Source organism: Cavia porcellus, unplaced genomic scaffold, assembly GCF_034190915.1.
Source record: "Cavia porcellus strain 051 isolate PalLab524CR breed Dunkin Hartley unplaced genomic scaffold, mCavPor4.1 scaffold_38, whole genome shotgun sequence".
In the NCBI taxonomy this organism is placed as follows: domain Eukaryota; kingdom Metazoa; phylum Chordata; class Mammalia; order Rodentia; family Caviidae; genus Cavia; species Cavia porcellus.
This window is the reverse complement of record NW_026947521.1, coordinates 3,423,456-3,442,237: the sequence shown is the minus strand read 5'-3', so window position 1 is coordinate 3,442,237 and position 18,782 is coordinate 3,423,456. Positions and strand designations below refer to the sequence as shown.

Sequence of the window (18,782 nt, the reverse complement as noted above, 5' to 3'; positions counted from 1 at the left end):
GGGATGCATCCCACTTGGTCATGGTGTGTAATCTTCTTGATGATTTGCTGTATCCTGTTTGCCAATATCTTAATGAGGATTTTTGCATCTATGTTCTTTAGGAAGATCTTTTTTAGTTGGGTCCTTCTCAGATTTTGGTAGTAGGGTAACAGTTGCTTCCAGGAATGACTTGGGAAGAATTGCTTTCCTTTTGATTTCATTGAGGAGTTTGAGGAGTGTTGGCATTAAGTCTTCATTGTATTTCTTGTAGGATTCCACAGTGAATACACGTGGGCCTGGGCTCTTCTTTGTAGGTAAGGACTTAATTATGTTTTCAATTTCATTAATTGAATTTGGGTTATTCAGCAATTTGACATCTTCTTGACCCAGCTTTAGTAGTTTATATGTTTCTAGGAATCTGTCTATATCTTCTGTGTCATCGAACCTATGAAAGTAGAGGTTTTTGAAATAGGTGTTAATGATCTTTTGTGTTTCTGCAGTCTGCAGTGACTTCACCTTTTTCATTCCTTATTGCATGAATTTGAGTTTTTTCTTTCCTTTTTTTAAAAAAAGGTTGGTTAGTGGATTATCAATTTTATTTATTCTTTCAAAGAACCAACTCTTTGATTCATTGATTCTTTATATTGTTTTCTTAGTCTCTATTGCATTAATTTCTGCTCTGATTTTTATGATTTACTCCATTCTTATGGCTTTGAGCTTGACTTGCTCTTCTTTTTCTAGATGTTTGAGGTGTAGCATCAAGTTGCTTGTTTTTGTTCTATAGTCCCGATGTGGGAGCTCAGTGTAATTTTTCTCTGAGGGCTGCTTTCATTGCATCACACAGATTCTGGTAAGTTGTATTTATATTTTCATTTGCTTGTAGGTATTGTTTAATTTCTCTTTTAATTTCCTTTGTGACTCACTGAATGCTCAAGAGTGTATTATTCAATTTCCATGTGTTTGGGGGATTCTTGCCATTTCTTTTATCATTAATTTCTAGTTTCATTGTCCTATGATTTGATAAAATGCATGGGATAATTTCAACTCCTTTGCATTTACTTAGATATGTTCCATGGGCTAGTATATGGTCTCTTTTAAAGAATGTCCCATGTACGGCTGATAAGAATATGTATTCTGATGTTGTTGAATGGAACACTGTATACGTTTATCAAATCCATTTGTTCACAGCTATGATTCAGTTCTGTTATTTGTTTGCTGATTTTCTGTTTGGTTGATCTCTCCCTTAGTGCCAAGGGTGTGTTAAGGTCTCCTGTCATAATTGTGTTATTACTTATTTGATTTTTCATTTCTGTTAATATTTGCTTTGTATAGCTGGGTGTTCTGGAATTTGGTGCATGTATATTTAAGATTGTTATCTCTTCCTCTTGAAGTTTTCCCCAAACTACTATGTAGTGACCTTCTTTATCTCTTTGGATTATTCTTGGTTTCAAGTTCACATTGTCTGCAAATAGAATAGTTACCCCCAATTTTTAAAATTCCTGTTGCATGAAGTATTGTTTTCCATCCTTTGACTTTCAGTCTATGAGTTTCCTTTTGGGTTAGATGGGTTTCTTGTGGACAGAGTTTGATTTGATGTTGTTTCTTAATCCATTCTGCCAGTCTGTTTCTTTCAATGGATGAATTGATTCCATTTACATTAATGGTTATAGCTGTTCTACACTGATTTATTGTTGACATGTTTTCTTTCTGCTGTTGTATCTTTACCTTTCTATTCTGTTTAATTGGTATGTCATAGATGTCCTTTATCATATCGAGGTAAATATTGCTTAGTAGTCTTTTCCTATGTGTATCTAGAATGTGTTTCAGTATTCTTTTCCAGATTAGTTTGGTATTTATGGAGTTCATCAGCTGTTCTTTGTCATGGAAGTATCTTATTTCTCCATCCATTTTGAAGGACAGCTTTTCAGGGTATATCAGTCTGGGTTAGAAGTCATTTTCTTTTAGGATCTGAAATACTTCGCTCCATGCTCTTCTTGACTTCATTGTTTGTGTTGAGAAGCCTTCTGTGATTCTTATATGTTTTCCTTTATAGGTGGTCTGTCTTTTCTCTTTAACAGCTTTTACTATTCTATTCTTATGTTTGATTTCTGGGTGGTGATTATTATATGTCTGGGTGGTTATGGCTATTTGGAGCTCTATATGTTTCACTAATCCATATGTGAGTTTCCATTTTCATGTTTGGGAAATTTTCAGCTACTACTTGTGTAAATAGCCTCTTCATATCATTTGTGTTGTCCCCTTCTTTTTCATTTATCCCTATCAATCTCTTGTTTTTATTTGCATCATGTTGCATTGCTTGAATTGTTATCTCCTGATTCCTTGTTATTTTTAAAATATCTTTCCTGTTCACTAGCTGAAATCTTGTCTTCGAGGTCTGAAGTTCTATCTTCACTCCTTGTGACAGTTTCAACAACTTTCAATGAAATTTTTGTTTTCCTGTATATCTCTTTGAATCTGCTTCATGCCTTCTGTTTGTTTCTTAAATTGTTCATCCATGAATTCTATGTTTTTACATTATTCCTCTAATTATTTAACTGTGTCTTCTTTAGATATGTTCAGCATTTCTTTTATTACCTTTATCATTTCTTCTTTTACTTGAGAGATTATTTCTAATTTGAATTCCTTTAAAACTTCTCAGAGTTGCTTCTTTAATTCATTTCATATTATTTCAGATATTTCAGGTATATGGCATATATTTTCTTCTATGTATATGGTTTCCAGGCTATCTTGGGATGGGCTGGAGGTTTGATATTGCATTTTGGTCTTCTATCTTGTCATTTTCCTAGAATTCTGTGTTTCAAAAGATGTTCCAAAGCTTCCCCTGGGTGTGTTGGTAATTGTCTCCTGTGCCCTTGGCTTCTGGGACTGAATGGAGGTTGCAGATCATGGTCCAGTCATACCCACAGGAACTTTCATGCCATCTCCAGTGTTTCAGAAAGCTGGGTGAGCTCCTAACCAGGGTTAGGGATGGTCCAAAGGTCTCCCTAGGCTAGCACCAATGTGCTAGAACTAACCTCCAATGCATTCATCTCCACTGATTGAAGAAGGTCACAGCGTATAGTCCATTTGAGTTCATGAAAGCTGCAGAGATCAGTATAGTGTGGCTGGAAGCTGGGCAGGCACTTAACCACTGGGAGCAATGATCTTAAACTCTCCCAATTTGGATTCTTATATTTCACAGGGATCCACAGATCTAACTATAATATTTGAAGATGGTTTGAAAGTTTGTGGATTCTTGGTGGAGTGCTGGGTCCTCTGGCACATCCCTGAGTCCCTATTAATTCAGGAAGTTGTGGTAAGAGGTTCACTGGTGCCCAGGACCTTATCTCTCAGTTCAACATCACCAGCAAAAATGCCTCCAGTAATTCTGATTTGTACCTTGACTAAAGCTTTCCTTAATAACAAGCCAAATGCATTTCCATTCTATTTCATCTAATTATTAGAATATTCATGTTTGCAAGCAGACAGATGTTCACAAAAGCATACATACAAAAGAATGTGTATGTATGGTGTGTTACAGTTTGATTAGTAAGAATGGGGTCTATAATCATTCCTTGGTGCCTGCTAGATAGAATTTTACAGACCAGTGATTGTGAAACTTAGGTCTGAATTCCTTGTATAGTAGTTAAGGTTCTTACAGATTCTACAGGACCTTTTATTTTTAAGCATGTTGAAATCTATTGACACTGTAGAAGAAACTGAATCTGAAAGAGGTAAAATATAGGGACCTGGGATTAAATTCAGCAGCATGAGTGTCTGCTTGCCAAGTACAAGATGATGAGTTTGATCCAAGGTACAAAAAGAAAGAAAGAAACAAGCAAGAAAGCATTAAAATAATGGCATGCATACATATGTCGACATTCATGAGAGCTGTGATTCAGAATCTTTTGAACTGTGACACATGACATATTACATCTCTGAAAACCCGCTGTGCTATGCCTGAACAAGAAAGAGAATCAGCATGAAATGGAACATAACTTTTCATATGATTGGTCTTCTTAGAACCTAAGCCTCCAACAATTCTAATGCACTGTTAAACTACCATTCCAAAAACATGGGAAATCCATGAAAGCCATATGATAAAAAACTTCTTCACTGGGAAATGCCTTTTAAACTCTTATGTCTCCTGTTTGTTTTGACTTGTGTTAAAATTTGCAAATCTTCCAATGTTATTTATAAAGAAAAAAAGATATATTTTCATTATGCTTTCCTTTGCTGTCTCCTGGTGCTCTGCATTCACTAATGTGAACCTAGGTCAGAGACAGCAAACTTCTAGGCCTTTCAATGATGGCAAAGAGCCCACTGTGCAACATGTGCCAAAGGTTCACCACGATTCACCTGGAATAAACCAGTTTGTACATGAGCACATTTAGGTCACTGAAAGCTAGCACTTTTCTTAGGAATTTATGATGTTATCAAAACCCGGAGAAGGGAATGCTCACAACACTGATGTATTGAAGAGTGTATCTCATTGTAGTTCCCCATTTGAAAGTAGAATATTCATTCACATCCATGCCTTTGACTGGGGAAAAAATAGTGTGTTTATATTCAAGTGGATAATTTTCATATATTTTTTCAAATTGCTTTCATTGGTGCATTTTAGATATCCATAAGGATCACATTCATTAAAGGAAGTTTCTCCCTGTACCTGATAGTCTTATTTATTTTTCCCCTAGTCACTTCTTCTCCCTTCAACTCCTTATCTTACTGTCCTTATTTAAAATTTTTGTTTCCATTTTCTTCTGTTTGCTCCTTTTTGCCCCTTTACATCCTTTACTTCCTTACCCTCCCACCACTTTATCATTTCTATTTGAATATTTTCTATCTTTTGCACAGTTGGGCCATTACACTTTTCAGTTTCTCCCACTAGCAAACAATATGATATTGAAATTTGTGCTTGTGACTCATTTCACTTAACCAGTGGAGTCTTTGTCCCCATTCTTTCCATCCACCCTGCCTCTTCTTTGCTTCCCCTTTCTCTAGAAGAATTGCTCCCTATTTCACAATGCCTTTTACACACTTTGCTCATTCTTTACACACTTAACATCTCAAAGCAGTGAAATATAATTCATATCCCTAAAGTTTTAACAATCAAGAGTACTAAAAACTAAAGAGTGGAGCAGGGGATTTAGTTCAGTGGTATAAGTGCCTGCATGGGAAACACAAGGTCATGAGTTCGATCCATGATATACCCCACCCAAAAAAAGAAAACCAAAAAAAAAAAATTAAAGAGATTGTTGGAAAATCACAATACTACTAAGTTAAAACAGAAGAAAGAGAGATGATGGTAACAATCAGACTTGGCTTAGTGAGTGTCAAGCACAGAAGCAGTGGAACAATTATTGGACTGTGGGTCAGAGAAATACATGAGAGTACTTCTGAGGAAAGGGTTGATATATTAATTATGTTTGTATTGTCATTACATCCTAATAAGTAAAACTTTTTGTTCTGATTCAGATTGGAGTTTCACCAAAGTCTAATGAGACTCTGAAGAGATCTGAGAAATTGATGCTTGGCCATCAACATCCACTTCTGGCAGAATCCGTGATGAAGAGTCCATCAGCATTCCCAGAATCTGGTGAGTCAACCTTACTGGGTAAAAACTGATGAATATCAGACCTGTGTTTGTGTCAGGCAGTTGTTCTCACTGTGTTGCATGATTTGGGTTTCCAAAGCAAAGCATGAAGATTCAGCCAAAGCCTCACAGTACAAGAATGTGTCTTTGGCTTTCCCATATTTCCTTATAAAGTTTATTTTTCCTTTTTCCTTTACAGAATCAGGTGACACACATCTTCACGGGAAGGTAATGACTGTATATTTGTGTTCTGAATTAACTGCATAGTTAGGAGCCATGGAGTGTTTACTAACCATTTTACTTTAAAACCCATTCAGGCTGCCATGGAAGGAAAAGATTCTGTTGTGAAGAAAGCAGTAAGAATGAAAGTTATACCGACATTCCAACTAGGTAAATGAAGCAATACAGATGACTCTGGAAAAATCATAGTACCTTAAAGTGTTTGATGTGCCCAGAATCATGTCAGTTTTTTTCTCCAAATGTTTGGAAGGCTTTGACATTAACAGTGCAGATGTAATTATTGTTGTCCATACTTGCAAATAGAGTGCTGATATGCATAAGAGAAAACAACTTTTAATGTGTTGTTTACTTATGTCTCAATACCCTATGTTACCAGCTTGGACCCGGGGTACTTCACAGGTATCCACAAAACTTACTATAAAATTCCGAGTTGTTTTCAAGTTTGTGGGTGCTTGCTGGAGAGTTGATCCTTCTGGCACCTTCCTGAGTCCCAGTTAACTCAGGAGGCTGTGGCAAGAGGTTCACTGGTCCCCACCATCACATCTCTCAGTTCACCACAGTGAGGAAAAGTGCTTCCAGTAAGTCTGATGTTTACCTAGACTAAGCTTTCCTTATGAACAAGCCCACTGTGTTTCCGCTTCATTTCATCTCAGTATTGATATGTTCTTGATTGCAAGCAGATAGATTTTCTCAAAAGCAGACTCTTACAAGTATGTATGTATGGTGTCTCATATTTTGATTGTTAAGAAAGTAGTCTACAATCATTCCTTAATGACTGGTAGATACAGTTATTCAAAACAGTGATTATGAATCTTAGGCCTGAATTCCTTGAGAGGTAGGAAGTTTTCTTACAGATTATACAGAAGCTTTTTTTATAAGAATGTTGACTCTATTGACACTAGTAGAAACTGAATCTTAGTGAGGCAAAATACAGTGAGCAGGGATTTAGCTCAGCAAGATACATATCTGCCTGGCAAGTGCAAGTTTAGGAGTTCAACCTTAGGTATCACAACAAAGAAACAAACAAGTGGCAAAATAGCAACATGCAGCACATATGCCAGCATCCATTAGAGCTGTGCTTCATGAATCATTTGAACTGAGACATGTGATACATTATATATCTGAAAACCTCACTGTGCTATGCCCCAACAAGAAAGAAAAAGCATGAAATGACAGATAACCTTTGGTATGATTGGTCCTCTTACAACGTTATACTCCATAGATTTTAATTCACTGTTAAACCACCATTCCTACAGTATGGGAAGTCCATGAAAGCCATATGACAAAGAGATTTTTCACAGTGAATTGTCTTTTAAACTCTTATGTCTCCTGTTTTCTTCCACTTATCTTCAAATTTTTAAATCCGAGAATGTGGTTTCTAAAGAAAAAGGGTATATTTTCATTATGCTTTCTTTTCCTGTCTCCTAGCACTCTGCACTTGTTGGTACTTGTTTGTGTCTAGGTCTAGATCAGAAACGGAGAAACTTCTAGGGCTTTCAGGGATAGCAAAGAGCTTGCTGTGGCACATAAAAATAATACTGACCCAATGTTTATGAGCTCTACCTCTGTGGAAATTTTGAGAGCACCTTACCTCCTGTTGATGAGGCCCTCAGTTTCCCATGCTGTCCCTTCACAGCTTTCTGTGTCTCATAACCATTTTCAACAGTGAAAATACTAATTCACTGGCTGCATAGCTGAACAGCTTCAAGAACAATGGAAAATACCATACCAAAATGAAATGGCAATGAATATTAGTTCATGTGGATCTGAGGAAGGCTCAGAAGTAAGAACAGATGCTCAAAAGAGAAATATAGACTAGCGGGGAAGATGGCAGATCAATAAGTAGCAAGATAGCGAGGCTCTCTGAGAGAAACAGCTAAGATGCTAGAATTTAATGCCATGGAGAAGACCAGAAAAAAGGAGAGGGATTCCCATGACTCAGGAAAAAGCCAAGGAAAAATGAAAGAAAAACATGGGTGGAAGCCTGAATCCAGATGCACTTTCATTCAACAGAGATACTTCCACATTGCCCTAAGCACCCTGGAGTCCAACAACTCACAGTCCTGCTGAAGTTGGGGGTTTTTGAGCCTGAGGACCTTAGTAGGAAGGTGTGTAACAACAGAGAATGGAGCTGGCATGGAGATCTACACTAGCCTGTGGTGAGTGCTTGGAATTTGGTCCTCCTGCAGGAGGTGGTGATCAGCTGGGTGACATGCTGGAATCAGGCAGGATGGGCCTGAATATGGAACTGTAGTTGCTTCATTTGGCCTCTCCTGATGCAGAGCAGATTGGGGGGAACTGCTTCAAATGGGTCATGCCCCTGGAATGGGACCCAATAGCCAGGGATGAAGTTGCCCCTGAAACAGTCCTGAGCCAGTTCCATCTGTGCAGTACACACTAAGATGGTGAAGACTCACATGGTTGACTGGCTCAGAGGGGAGGGGCCAGCCTGCACTACCCCTGCTTGTACCTCACTGATCAACAGCAAATGGGAGAGGGCAGAAATCCCTCACCATTGACTTCAAAGAAATCATAACCAATACAGAAAGGGCCTGGGACCCACACTATGCACTTGTCGGGAAGAAACCAGAAACATAACAAGAGAAAGAAAGAAAAATCTGTCTTCAGCTACCAATTCAAACAGTATGGGTCTAGGAGAGGTAATTACAGAAGAGATCAAGGATAGCAGACATGAAGTATTGGAAACAGCATCAGCTGACATAAAGAAATATCTTTGTGACATTATAGAAGACCTCAAAACAGAAATACTAATACAAGTACAGCAAGATATAAGAAGTCTAATAAAATAAATGCTAAGCACGTCTCAAGAAGACACAGATGGAAGAATGGAGGGTCACAGAAAAAGGAGAGAAACCTTTGATGAAGAATATAAAAAAGTGTAGAATACATGAAACATATTGAAAGATACTACCAGGAAATTAAAAACTACATTGAAAGATTGCAAAACTGCCTGAAATAAACTAAAGATAGACTATGAAAACTTGAAGACAGGCTTGCAATATGTGATCATGAAAGGAAAGGTCTCGTAAAAGTAACAAGGAAACAGGAAATAGCAATACAAAGGCTAGAAAATGACAACAGGATCTATAACTTAAGAATAAAAAATGTGGGGCTTCTGGGAGAACATGGCGGACAGATAGCAGCAGGTACAGAGGCTCTCTGAAAGACCCAGCTAAAAATTCATGAATGGTGTGGAGTAAGGAATCATAAGCAAGTGGAGATATGCCCTGCTGACCCAAGAACGGGCTGAGAGAAACCAACTTGGAATGCAATCCTGGTGCTATAACAGGAACAGAAAAGCCTCAGTGTGGAAGCTGAAGCCCGCGCCATTGGAAGCCGCGATTTGGATTTCCCACCACGTGGCGGCTGCGTCTACATTGGCTCGGCAGGGAGAGAGACGCACGGAAGCTCTGAGAACAGGAATCAGCGAAGGGAGTTAAAAACAGCACGGGCGGGGAGCCATGCATCCACCTCTGGTGAGTGAGGGAAAACTGGGACTCTCCCACGGTCCAGGAGACTCCAACAGAGGACATTCCGGGACTGGGCAGACTTGCGGGAGCGGGGCGCTGCAGTGACTTCAGCCACCTATCCCCCTCTCAAGCGGGATTGGTGAGAAGTGCCTAGCCTACGTGACGCTGCTGGCCGAGACCCAGTAGGCTAGCACAACCCAGATCCCAGAGCCTGAGGGTGGCCTGGAGGGGCGGGCCCCATGTAGGCTGCCTGGTCTGCAACTTCCTGGTGTGCTGCGGTGGGCGGGAACACCTAGCCAGCACAATTCGATCAGGCTGTAGCTGACAGGGAGGGAAGCTGGGCCTCCTATATATGCTTGCATATATAAGGAACAAAGAATATGGGAAGAGGGAGCAATAAGAAAGGCCCTTCGGCCTCCAATCCTGAGAAACAGGCAAGAGCGGACACCACACCAATACACATAAAGCGCCATCTAGAGAGCTTCATAGATGAATTCAGGAATGAAGTTATTAATGGCCTGAAGCTAGACATAAGCAGAATAGTTAGAGAAATGCTAAGCACCACCCAAGAAAAAACGGATGGTGGAATGGGAGAACAGAAAAAGAGGGGAGAATTGTTTGATGGAGAAAAAAGAGAAAGCATAGAATACATGAAGCAGGTTCAAAGAGACTACCAGGAAACTAAAAAGTCTATCGAAAACTGGCATAACAGCTTGAAAGAAACTAAGGACAGACTATCTGAACTGGAGGGCAGATTTGTAATATGGGAGAATGAAATGAAAAACTTCTTAAAAGTAACAAAGAAACAAACAGCAATAATACAAAGACTAGAAGATGATAAGACGATCCATAACTTAAGAATTAAGAACATAAAAGAAGAAGTAGGGACACAAACAAATGAACTACAAAAGCTACTCACAGAAATAATCCAGGAGAATTTTCCTAATTTAGCAAAAGGTAAAGATACTCAGTTGTATGAAGCATACAGAACCCCAGCCACCTACAACCCAAACAGAGCAACACCCAGGCATATAATAATAAAAATTCCATAAATTCAATACAAGAACAGAATATTAAAAACTGTCAGAGACAAGAAACAGACCACTTACAAGGGAACACCCATCAGAATTACAGCAGATTTCTCTGTACAAACCATCAAATCACGAAGAGTGTGGGGGGAAATAATTGAAGCTTTGAAAGATAATAATCTCCAGCCAAGATTGAGATATCCTGCACAACTGTCCCTGGACATTGATGGAAAAACAAGGTGCTTCCAGGATAAAGAGGAACTGGGGGAATTTGCAACCACCAATTCAACTCTACAGAGAACACTGCAAGATATTCTAAAAAAGAAAAATACAAAAAATCCAGAAGTAGCGGCAGAGAGGCCACAATGAATGGAGCAGAAAACAAAATGAAGAAGACAAACTGACAACTAATGACAGAAAAAGAGCTCAACAGAAATGAGGCAGAGATGATTGGATGATAGGAACAGCTGTTTTGGAGAAAATGATGTCTTAATATGTAATACTGATTTAGTATCATCTTGTTTTGAAGTCTCATCAAGCTTTTGTTCTTCTGTCTCCATTGGTCTAAACAGGTTGTATCTTATTGGATTTTATTATGTATGATAGTATAAGCAAAGACTTTTAAAGACAAGGAGATTATACAGAAACCATTGTTCATTTTCTGTTAGTTGATTCTAAATACCCTGCAATGCTGTCATTCTCTTAAATGGTTTTACATTGTTTTGATATATTTGATGCTACAGTATATGAAGTTATACTCAAAGATTTCAAGGAAAGAGACAATATGGTAACTACTTTTATGTCAGGATTATCTTGTGGTGAAACACTATTCTGCTTAAATGGTTATGTTTTGATCTGCGCTGTATGGCTGTTATGCCCTCTTTTATCTCAATCTCCACTTCATTATTTACTTTTTTATTTTTATCCTTTTAAGGGAAAATAAATAGAAAATAGCAGGATATATTATAGTAACCCACTTTGACTTTTCATTATCTTGATTTAAAGCCCTGTATTACTCTCACCATCTTGTTTTTGACTGATGTCCCCTATTCTGTTTTGCTTGATAGTACCAGGTTCGAAAGTTTAGGCAACAGCTGTGAAGATAGTGAGATTCATTATGACACCCATTCTCATTGACTATTATCTACTTTTGAACACCTATAATGTCTCCAATGTTTTGGTTCTGTCAGTTTTGTTCTTTACTGTTTTGTTCAATTTTATTATAACTGATGATATAGGCAATTCTACTAGAGATAGTGGGAGACATTATGGTAATCATTGTTGATCACCTTGTATTATGCTTTTACATTATCTATTATGTCCACCCTTTTGATTTGATTGACTTGTTCTGTTATGTCACATTTGGTTCTACTCCCTTCCAAAAAAAGGTAATAAGAACTGTGGGAGCAACAAAACCCAAAATGTGTAATTGTCATTGTACAAAAGAGAGGAAAAGAAAGTGCTCTAAATGATATAACTGCATGTATATTTAAAGGTATAAGATAGATAATGATATCACTAAGTTTTGTTGGATCATTGAACAGAACTGTTTGCAGTCTCACTGTTGGAATGTCCACTTTACAAGCTTTAATTTTGTGACTTGAACAATTATTTCTAAGATGACAATATGTAATCTATTAACTAGTGATTTCCTACTGTTTATTTTTTTCTGTAAATCTGTATAACTTGTACCCTTTCTCTGCTTTTTTTTTCTCCCTAAATAAAATTTTTTAAAAATTTAAAAAAAGAATAAAAAATGTGAATGAAGAAGCGGGGTAAACACAAAGCAAATACAGACTATTCAAATAAATAATTAAGAAAAACTTCCCAAGCATAGGAAAAGGAAATGATATTCAGATGTATGAGGCATGCAGAACTCCAGCAATCTACAACCAAAATAGAGTTACACACAGACATATAATCATCAAGATCCCAGAAATTTCTCACAAGAACAGAACATTGAAAGCTGTCAGAGAAAAGAAACGATCACCTCTAAAGGAAAACCCATCAAAATCATGACAGACTTCTTGACACAAACCATCAAATCAAAAAGAGCTTGGAGTGAACTATTCCAAGCCTTGAAAGAAAATAACCTCCAACCCTGACTGATATTGCCTACAAAACTGTCTCTCAAAATTAATGGAGAAACAAGATGCTTCTATGACAAAGAGGAACTGGGAGAGTTCGTGACCACCAACCCAACCCTACAAAAAATACTGAAGGACATAAAAAAACCCAGGATTTCAGGAACAGTGGCAGAGAGGCCTCAATGAATGGGGCAGACAATGGAATGAAGGAGAAAAGTAGACAACCAATAGCAGAAAAATAGCATAGCAGAAATGAGGCAGAGAAGGTTGGCTATAATGTCTAACATATATGGCCTTGATTCACTAACAAAAAGAAACACAGGCAGAGTATATCAGGAGATAGGGTCCATCAAGATGCTCTGTGTATGTTGGTGGGAGTGTAGACTGGTATAACCTTTGTGGAGGTGAGTGTGGAGATTTCTCAGAAAGCTGGCATTGGAAGTCCCATATGTTCCAGCTATTCCACTTCTAGGCATATTACCAGAACTGAAAGCATCATACCACAGTGATATATGTACACCTATGTTTATAGCTGCACAAAGATATGAAAAGCTATAATCTGGAAAGTGAGCTCCAACTACTCAAGCTGCCAGGCAGCTGCTTTCTCAGGAAAACAGCCTCCCATAGATCACATAATCTGGGTCTGTTTGATTCTACAATTTGTGTCCTGCTTGGGCAGGACTGACTCGTCTCACTCAGTTTGAGTCTGCATGGGAACTCACTAATATTACTTCTGGGTCATCAGGACAGACCAAGGATGTTCTGGATGGAGGTGTTATCTCAGCATTCTTTTCTGTCTTGGCATTTCCCCATGCTCACATCAGTGACCTGTCTGTCTGTGCTCTTGAAATATTGCAGGTGATGGTTCAGTTTTCCAAGTCTTGGTTACCTAACATGGTACAATTGAACCACTGTTGGCTCTTCTTGAAGTTCCTTGTATGTCATCATTAGAAGGTGGTTACATAATCTTATCTGGACACTTTCATACCTTTGCTGCAATGAGAATCCTGCATAGCTGTTAGATACTGTTAAGCAAATTCTTTCTCTCTTGGTTCATCTCCTGTAGACGGTGATCTTATTTCTTACCTTACCAGTGGTCCAAATGAACGCACTGAAGTAGTTGTAAAAACAGGAGTTGTGCACCATCTGCTGAAACTTCTAGGATCAAGTGAATTGTCCGTTCTGCCTCCCGTGCTACTAGCCATAGGGAATAATGTCACTGGAAAAGAAGAGACTCAGATTGTGAGAGATGCAGGATCATCTGCTGCTTTTCCCAGCCTGCTCATTCACCCCAAAACTAATCTTCAAAAGGAAGCTACATGGACAGAGTCAAACATCACAGTTGGCCAACAGGACCAGATACAGCAAGTTGTCCATCATGGATTAGTCCCTTTCCTTGTCAGTGTCCTAAGGCAGACTTTATGACTCAGAAGAAAGCTGTGTGGGCCGTGACCAACTACATGAACCATGGGGCAGTTGGCCAGGTTTATACTTTGTGCAGTCTAGTAAAATAGAACCATTGATAACTGCGAAAGATAGGAAAATTATTTTTGTTCTTCTGGATGCCATTTCAAATATTTTTCAGGCTGCTAGAATCTAGGCAAAACTGAGCAGCTTAGTGTAATGATCAAAGAATGCGGGCGTTTGGCAAGCTTGAAGGTCTACGAGACCGTGAGAATGAGTCTGTGAATAAGGTCTCATTAAACTTGATTGAGAAGTATGTAGAGCAAGATCAAAATGTTGTGCCAGAAACTACCTCTGAAGGCTGCACTTTCCAGATTTAGGATTTGGCTCCTGGTACCTTTATCTTCTACGCATGCAGCTGAGGGATGCATCAATTTTTCTTGTGTCCTATGTTTGGAACAAGTTTGTCTGCTTCTCTACTGAGAACTCTTTTTTAAAATGTGATTTGTGTTTGTAGCACTTTTTACAATGAAACTATACTTGAACAGTTGCAAACTGTAAATATTATATGAAGGTTATCCTCTGAAGGGTTTCTTAGCACTATGTGGAATTTCATATCTTGCATTTTCCTGTGAATAAAGATTAACTTCCATTCTTTGCTTTACCATTCTAAAAAATTAAATCACTAAATTCAATTAGTAGGACAATCTATTCATTGGTGTCACCTGATATGTATTCTACTTTATGTAGCAGCTAAATTAGTGCCCTTAATCATGTGATTACATTGATAACAAATCTTGAAACATAATGTATATGTCCTTACCATATCTTATAGACTACTAGTTATCTCCTAAATTAATGGGTATAGGCTATAAACCCAAAATTATTTCCCCACAGATGTGACTTCTTTGCATCTCCTGCTCTCCTTGCCTTCCTCTCCCCAACCTTTTTGCTGGAGACTAATCTCAAATAAATTCAGATCCCTGCACATGCTAAGCACATACTCTACCTCTGAAATTCACCTTCAGCCCTTCTCTTATGTGTTGATGTACGTGGTAACCTCAAGAAGCAGGGCATTTTACACAAAACACTAAATGTGTTCCCTCCACATCGCAACAGGTGAAGTAAGAATTACAGAGTAGACTCAAGCAAGTTAAAGAAATCTAAGTAGTTCATTTCACAACTCTTTTGTGAAATGATATCTTTTGAAAAATAATTAGTAGAGTGTTGTTCTCCAAGGACGCAGTTGTATACATTTATTTATTTAATAAAAATTCATTCTATAACGGGTACTCATGATTTCATATCTGAATATTTCTGGAAATAGAATTTATGGACTGTTTAAGAGGTTTAGGCCTGCATCAGCTTTACTTGACACTGGTTCCTTCTATGAATTCATCTCCCTCCCTTTATTCATTTGGCCATCATATTCATCCTCCTGACTATTGAGAGTGATTGATCTCTGGAACAGATGTGACCATGAGCCACTGTTCAAAGCACTGATGCGCAAACATCTCAAAGTTACCGTTAGGCTTGCATGATCTGACTTCTACTTCTGTATGTTCAGCCTTCTCATCTGTCTGCCCTCATTGATCTCAGGCATTCCTAAACAGCTAGTGATATTTTCCATTGTGATTCCTCTATTTTTAGATCAGTATCATTCCCATTTAATATTTTTTTCTCTTGCTACTACCTTTCATACTCCCACAATTCCCTGCCTTGTGTCTGGCTAACCTCACTCTAATTCTAAGCTCATCATTACCTCTAGAAAAGCCATTCCCGATACCTTTTATTTATGCTCTCTAAACCCCAGTGCTTAGCACTTAGCAAGAATTCCATAAATAGTTTTTGAGTAAGATGAAGGAAGACTTGTATACAAAGAAGATTTAAAAGATTGTCCCATGCAATACAGGATCAAAAAGTTTAATAAGGAAGTAAGTTTGTTGTTTGTGTGGTAAAGATACAGTGGAAACATTGATGAAAGGGAGCCCCAAAGAAAGAAGCAGTTGTTTTATGTGGAGAAGGTAAACATAATCAAGAAATAATTCACATTATAAACTGAGTCTTAAAAGATTTTTTAAAATGTTGCCAGAAGAGTGGATGAAGACATTGCAGACATAAAGAAAAGGGTGTTCACTGATAAACATGTAAAGGTAATAGTAATTTACAGACCTTTAATAATAACATGCTGAGCTGTTTAAAAGTAGCCAAGATGTGTGGGAGAATAATGCATAGAGTGGATTTATATGTTTCTGTTGTATTTGAAATATTTCTGACATTCCATCTATGCTTAGGGAGTAAATTCATGATGAAGCTCTAAGAGGTCCCTATATCTTCAATATAGTGATATCTAATATCTTTCCAAATAATTTGTTAATTTGGGGATAATTACAAGTATTTCTATGTAAATATCCAAAAATTAGGATTAATTCAATTATTTAATTCTTAACTGGAAAATAAAAATAAATTTGTATTAGTTTTTCTATTTCATAAAAACTCACTTTTTATCTGTTCTAAGTAGTTTATTTTACATAAATATATAAATTTTTCAGAAGAACTGAACATAGAAGTGACATCAAAGGAAGATTTGAGAAGACGTGATGACAGTGAAAACAGCCAGGACCAGGTAAGTAAAAATGTAAATTTATATGCCTAGTTTAACATTGTTTTGTTTTCTTTAATAATATAGTATAAGCCAAATGAAATGACTTTTCTGACTCACATTTTAGAATCAGTAGTTTATGATTTAATATTTACTTTTGAAAATATTTCAGTCATGCCAAGGACGTGGCTCAGTGACACAAATGCCGGCCTGCATATACCCCTGAGTTTGATTCCTGAGACCCCCTCCAAAAGAAAAAACTTTTAACCAGTTATAAACAAGTTATTCTTAGAATCTATAGTAACTTATGGCTAAGTTTTAGATTTAAGGCAAAAGTGCTTCCATGTGTGCAATGTTCTTAAATGACGAAGAAAGGGAGTCTAGATTCAAGCCCTTTTGTTAAGCAGCTCATGTTAGGGCCAGTGGAACAGTGATGACCACTGTTGGATGCACAACAAATGGTGATCATTCCCAGAGCCTCAGCAATGTAGTCCTGAGTCCTGTTAGAAAGGAAAGAGACAATATGGTAACTACTTTTAGGTCAGGATTATCTGGTGGTGAAACACTATTCTGCTTAAATGGTTATGTTTTGATCTGCGCTGTTTCATTGTTATGCCCTCTTTTATCTCAATCTCCACTCCATTATTTACTTTTTTATTTTTATCCTTTTAATTAAAGGAAAAAAATAGCAGGATATATTATAGTAACCCACTTTGACTTTCCATTACCTCAATTTAAAGCCCTGTATTACTCTCACCATCTGGTTTTTAACTGATGCTCCCCTATTCTGTTTTGCTGGATAGTGTCAGGTTCAAAAGTTTAGGCATCAGCTGTGAAGATAATGAGATTCATTATAACGCCCATTCTCTTTTATCTACTTTTGAAGACCTCCAATGTCTCCAATGTTTTGGTTTTGTCGGTTTTATTCTTTACTGTTTTGTTCAATTGTATTATAACTAACGATATAGGCAATTCTATTAGAGATAGCAGGAGGCATTATGGTAACCATTGTTGATCACCTTGTATTATGTTTTTACATTATCTATTATGTCCACCCTTTTGACTTGACCGATTCTGTTCTGTTATGTCACATTTGGTTTTACTCTCTTCCAAAAAAGTAGTAAGAACCGTGGGAGCAATGAAACCCAAAATGTGTAATAGTCATTGTACAAAAGAGAGGAAAAGAAAGTGCTCTAAACTATATAACTGCATGTATATTTAAGTGTATAAGATAGAAAATGATATCACAGAGTTTTATTGGATCATTGAACAGAACTGTTTGCAGTATCATTGATGGAATGTCCACTTTACAAGCTTTAATTTTGTGACTTGAACAATTATTTCTAAGATGACAATATGTAGTCCATTAACTAGTGATTTCCTACTGTTCATTTTTTTTCTGTAAATCTGTATAACTTGTGCCCTTTCTCTGCTTTTTTTTTCTCCTTAAATAAAATTTTAAAAAAAAGAATTGAATTGTACTTTCTAGTCTCTAGCTAACTCCATTGCCTACATTGAACGGTCATAAAGTCAACCCAGCTGCAAAGACTCATACCTTCCCAACTGAGACTTTGGTGTTAGGGTACAAACAATAATTTCAATGTAAGAAATCAGTAAGTACTTCATCCACTCTGTGTAGTAAACATTAGAATATATTAGAAGTGGATTTAACAAACGTAGTTCACATGGATGCGCAACACTTTTGTGGTATAAATTTGAATCACTCTGACTGGTGACCTTGTCTCTCAGTAATTTAAAGTCTACCTATACTCCAGTTAGTAAGCTTTAGAACAAAGGACTTTTTAATGAAGGATTCGCTGTTTAAAGGGTGACATTTTAGTTAAGTTTCTCATTGATAAGGCAAAATACCCAGCACCCAAAGTAAAATGAAGAAAGGTTTATTTAGCTCATGATTTGTAGAGATTTCAGTCAGTAATCTGTTGGGCCCAAGGTAGGGCTGCATGGCAGAGGGGCAAACATGCATGTTGCCAGAAGACATCAAATGCAGCAGAAGACCTGAATAGGGTCTTCACTTTTTATCTTATCCAGACTACTAGGATTAGGGTGATGCCAAACCAATCAGTGAATTGATGTAGCAGGCACACCCTTAATTCCAGTACCACAAACTAGATTCAGTGACCTCTGAAAAAGCTCTATGACTGCATGGGTCTTTGAGGGGACAGGTAGGCCCAAGCCATAACAAATGGTAAGATAAAATATCTTTATATGGGAACAGATTTATAATATTAAAGATCACTTAGTACATATTTTTAAATTTAGAACATAAGTTTAGTCTACACACAGATAAAGTGAAGGTGTTGGTTCATGTTTTTCTCTTTGTTTTAAGGTAAGGTA

General features: G+C 37.4%; 1 protein-coding gene and 1 pseudogene across 1 annotated transcript in view; both read left to right on the top strand.

Annotated features, from left to right (window-relative positions):
* LOC134474804 (ankyrin repeat domain-containing protein 26-like) overlaps nucleotides 1–17,961 on the top strand; it is a 47,397-nt gene extending 29,436 nt beyond the window's left edge. Inside the window, exons 8-12 of the mRNA XM_063243541.1 lie at nucleotides 5,458–5,578; nucleotides 5,775–5,803; nucleotides 5,893–5,965; nucleotides 16,378–16,451; nucleotides 16,600–17,961. Coding sequence (XP_063099611.1) covers nucleotides 5,458–5,480 — 23 coding nt within the window. The 3' untranslated portion in view covers nucleotides 5,481–5,578; nucleotides 5,775–5,803; nucleotides 5,893–5,965; nucleotides 16,378–16,451; nucleotides 16,600–17,961. The remainder of the gene's footprint in view (nucleotides 1–5,457; nucleotides 5,579–5,774; nucleotides 5,804–5,892; nucleotides 5,966–16,377; nucleotides 16,452–16,599) is intronic.
* On the top strand, nucleotides 5,548–14,247 carry LOC111753288 (importin subunit alpha-1-like; annotated as a pseudogene).
* Nucleotides 17,962–18,782: the final 821 nt, after the last annotated feature.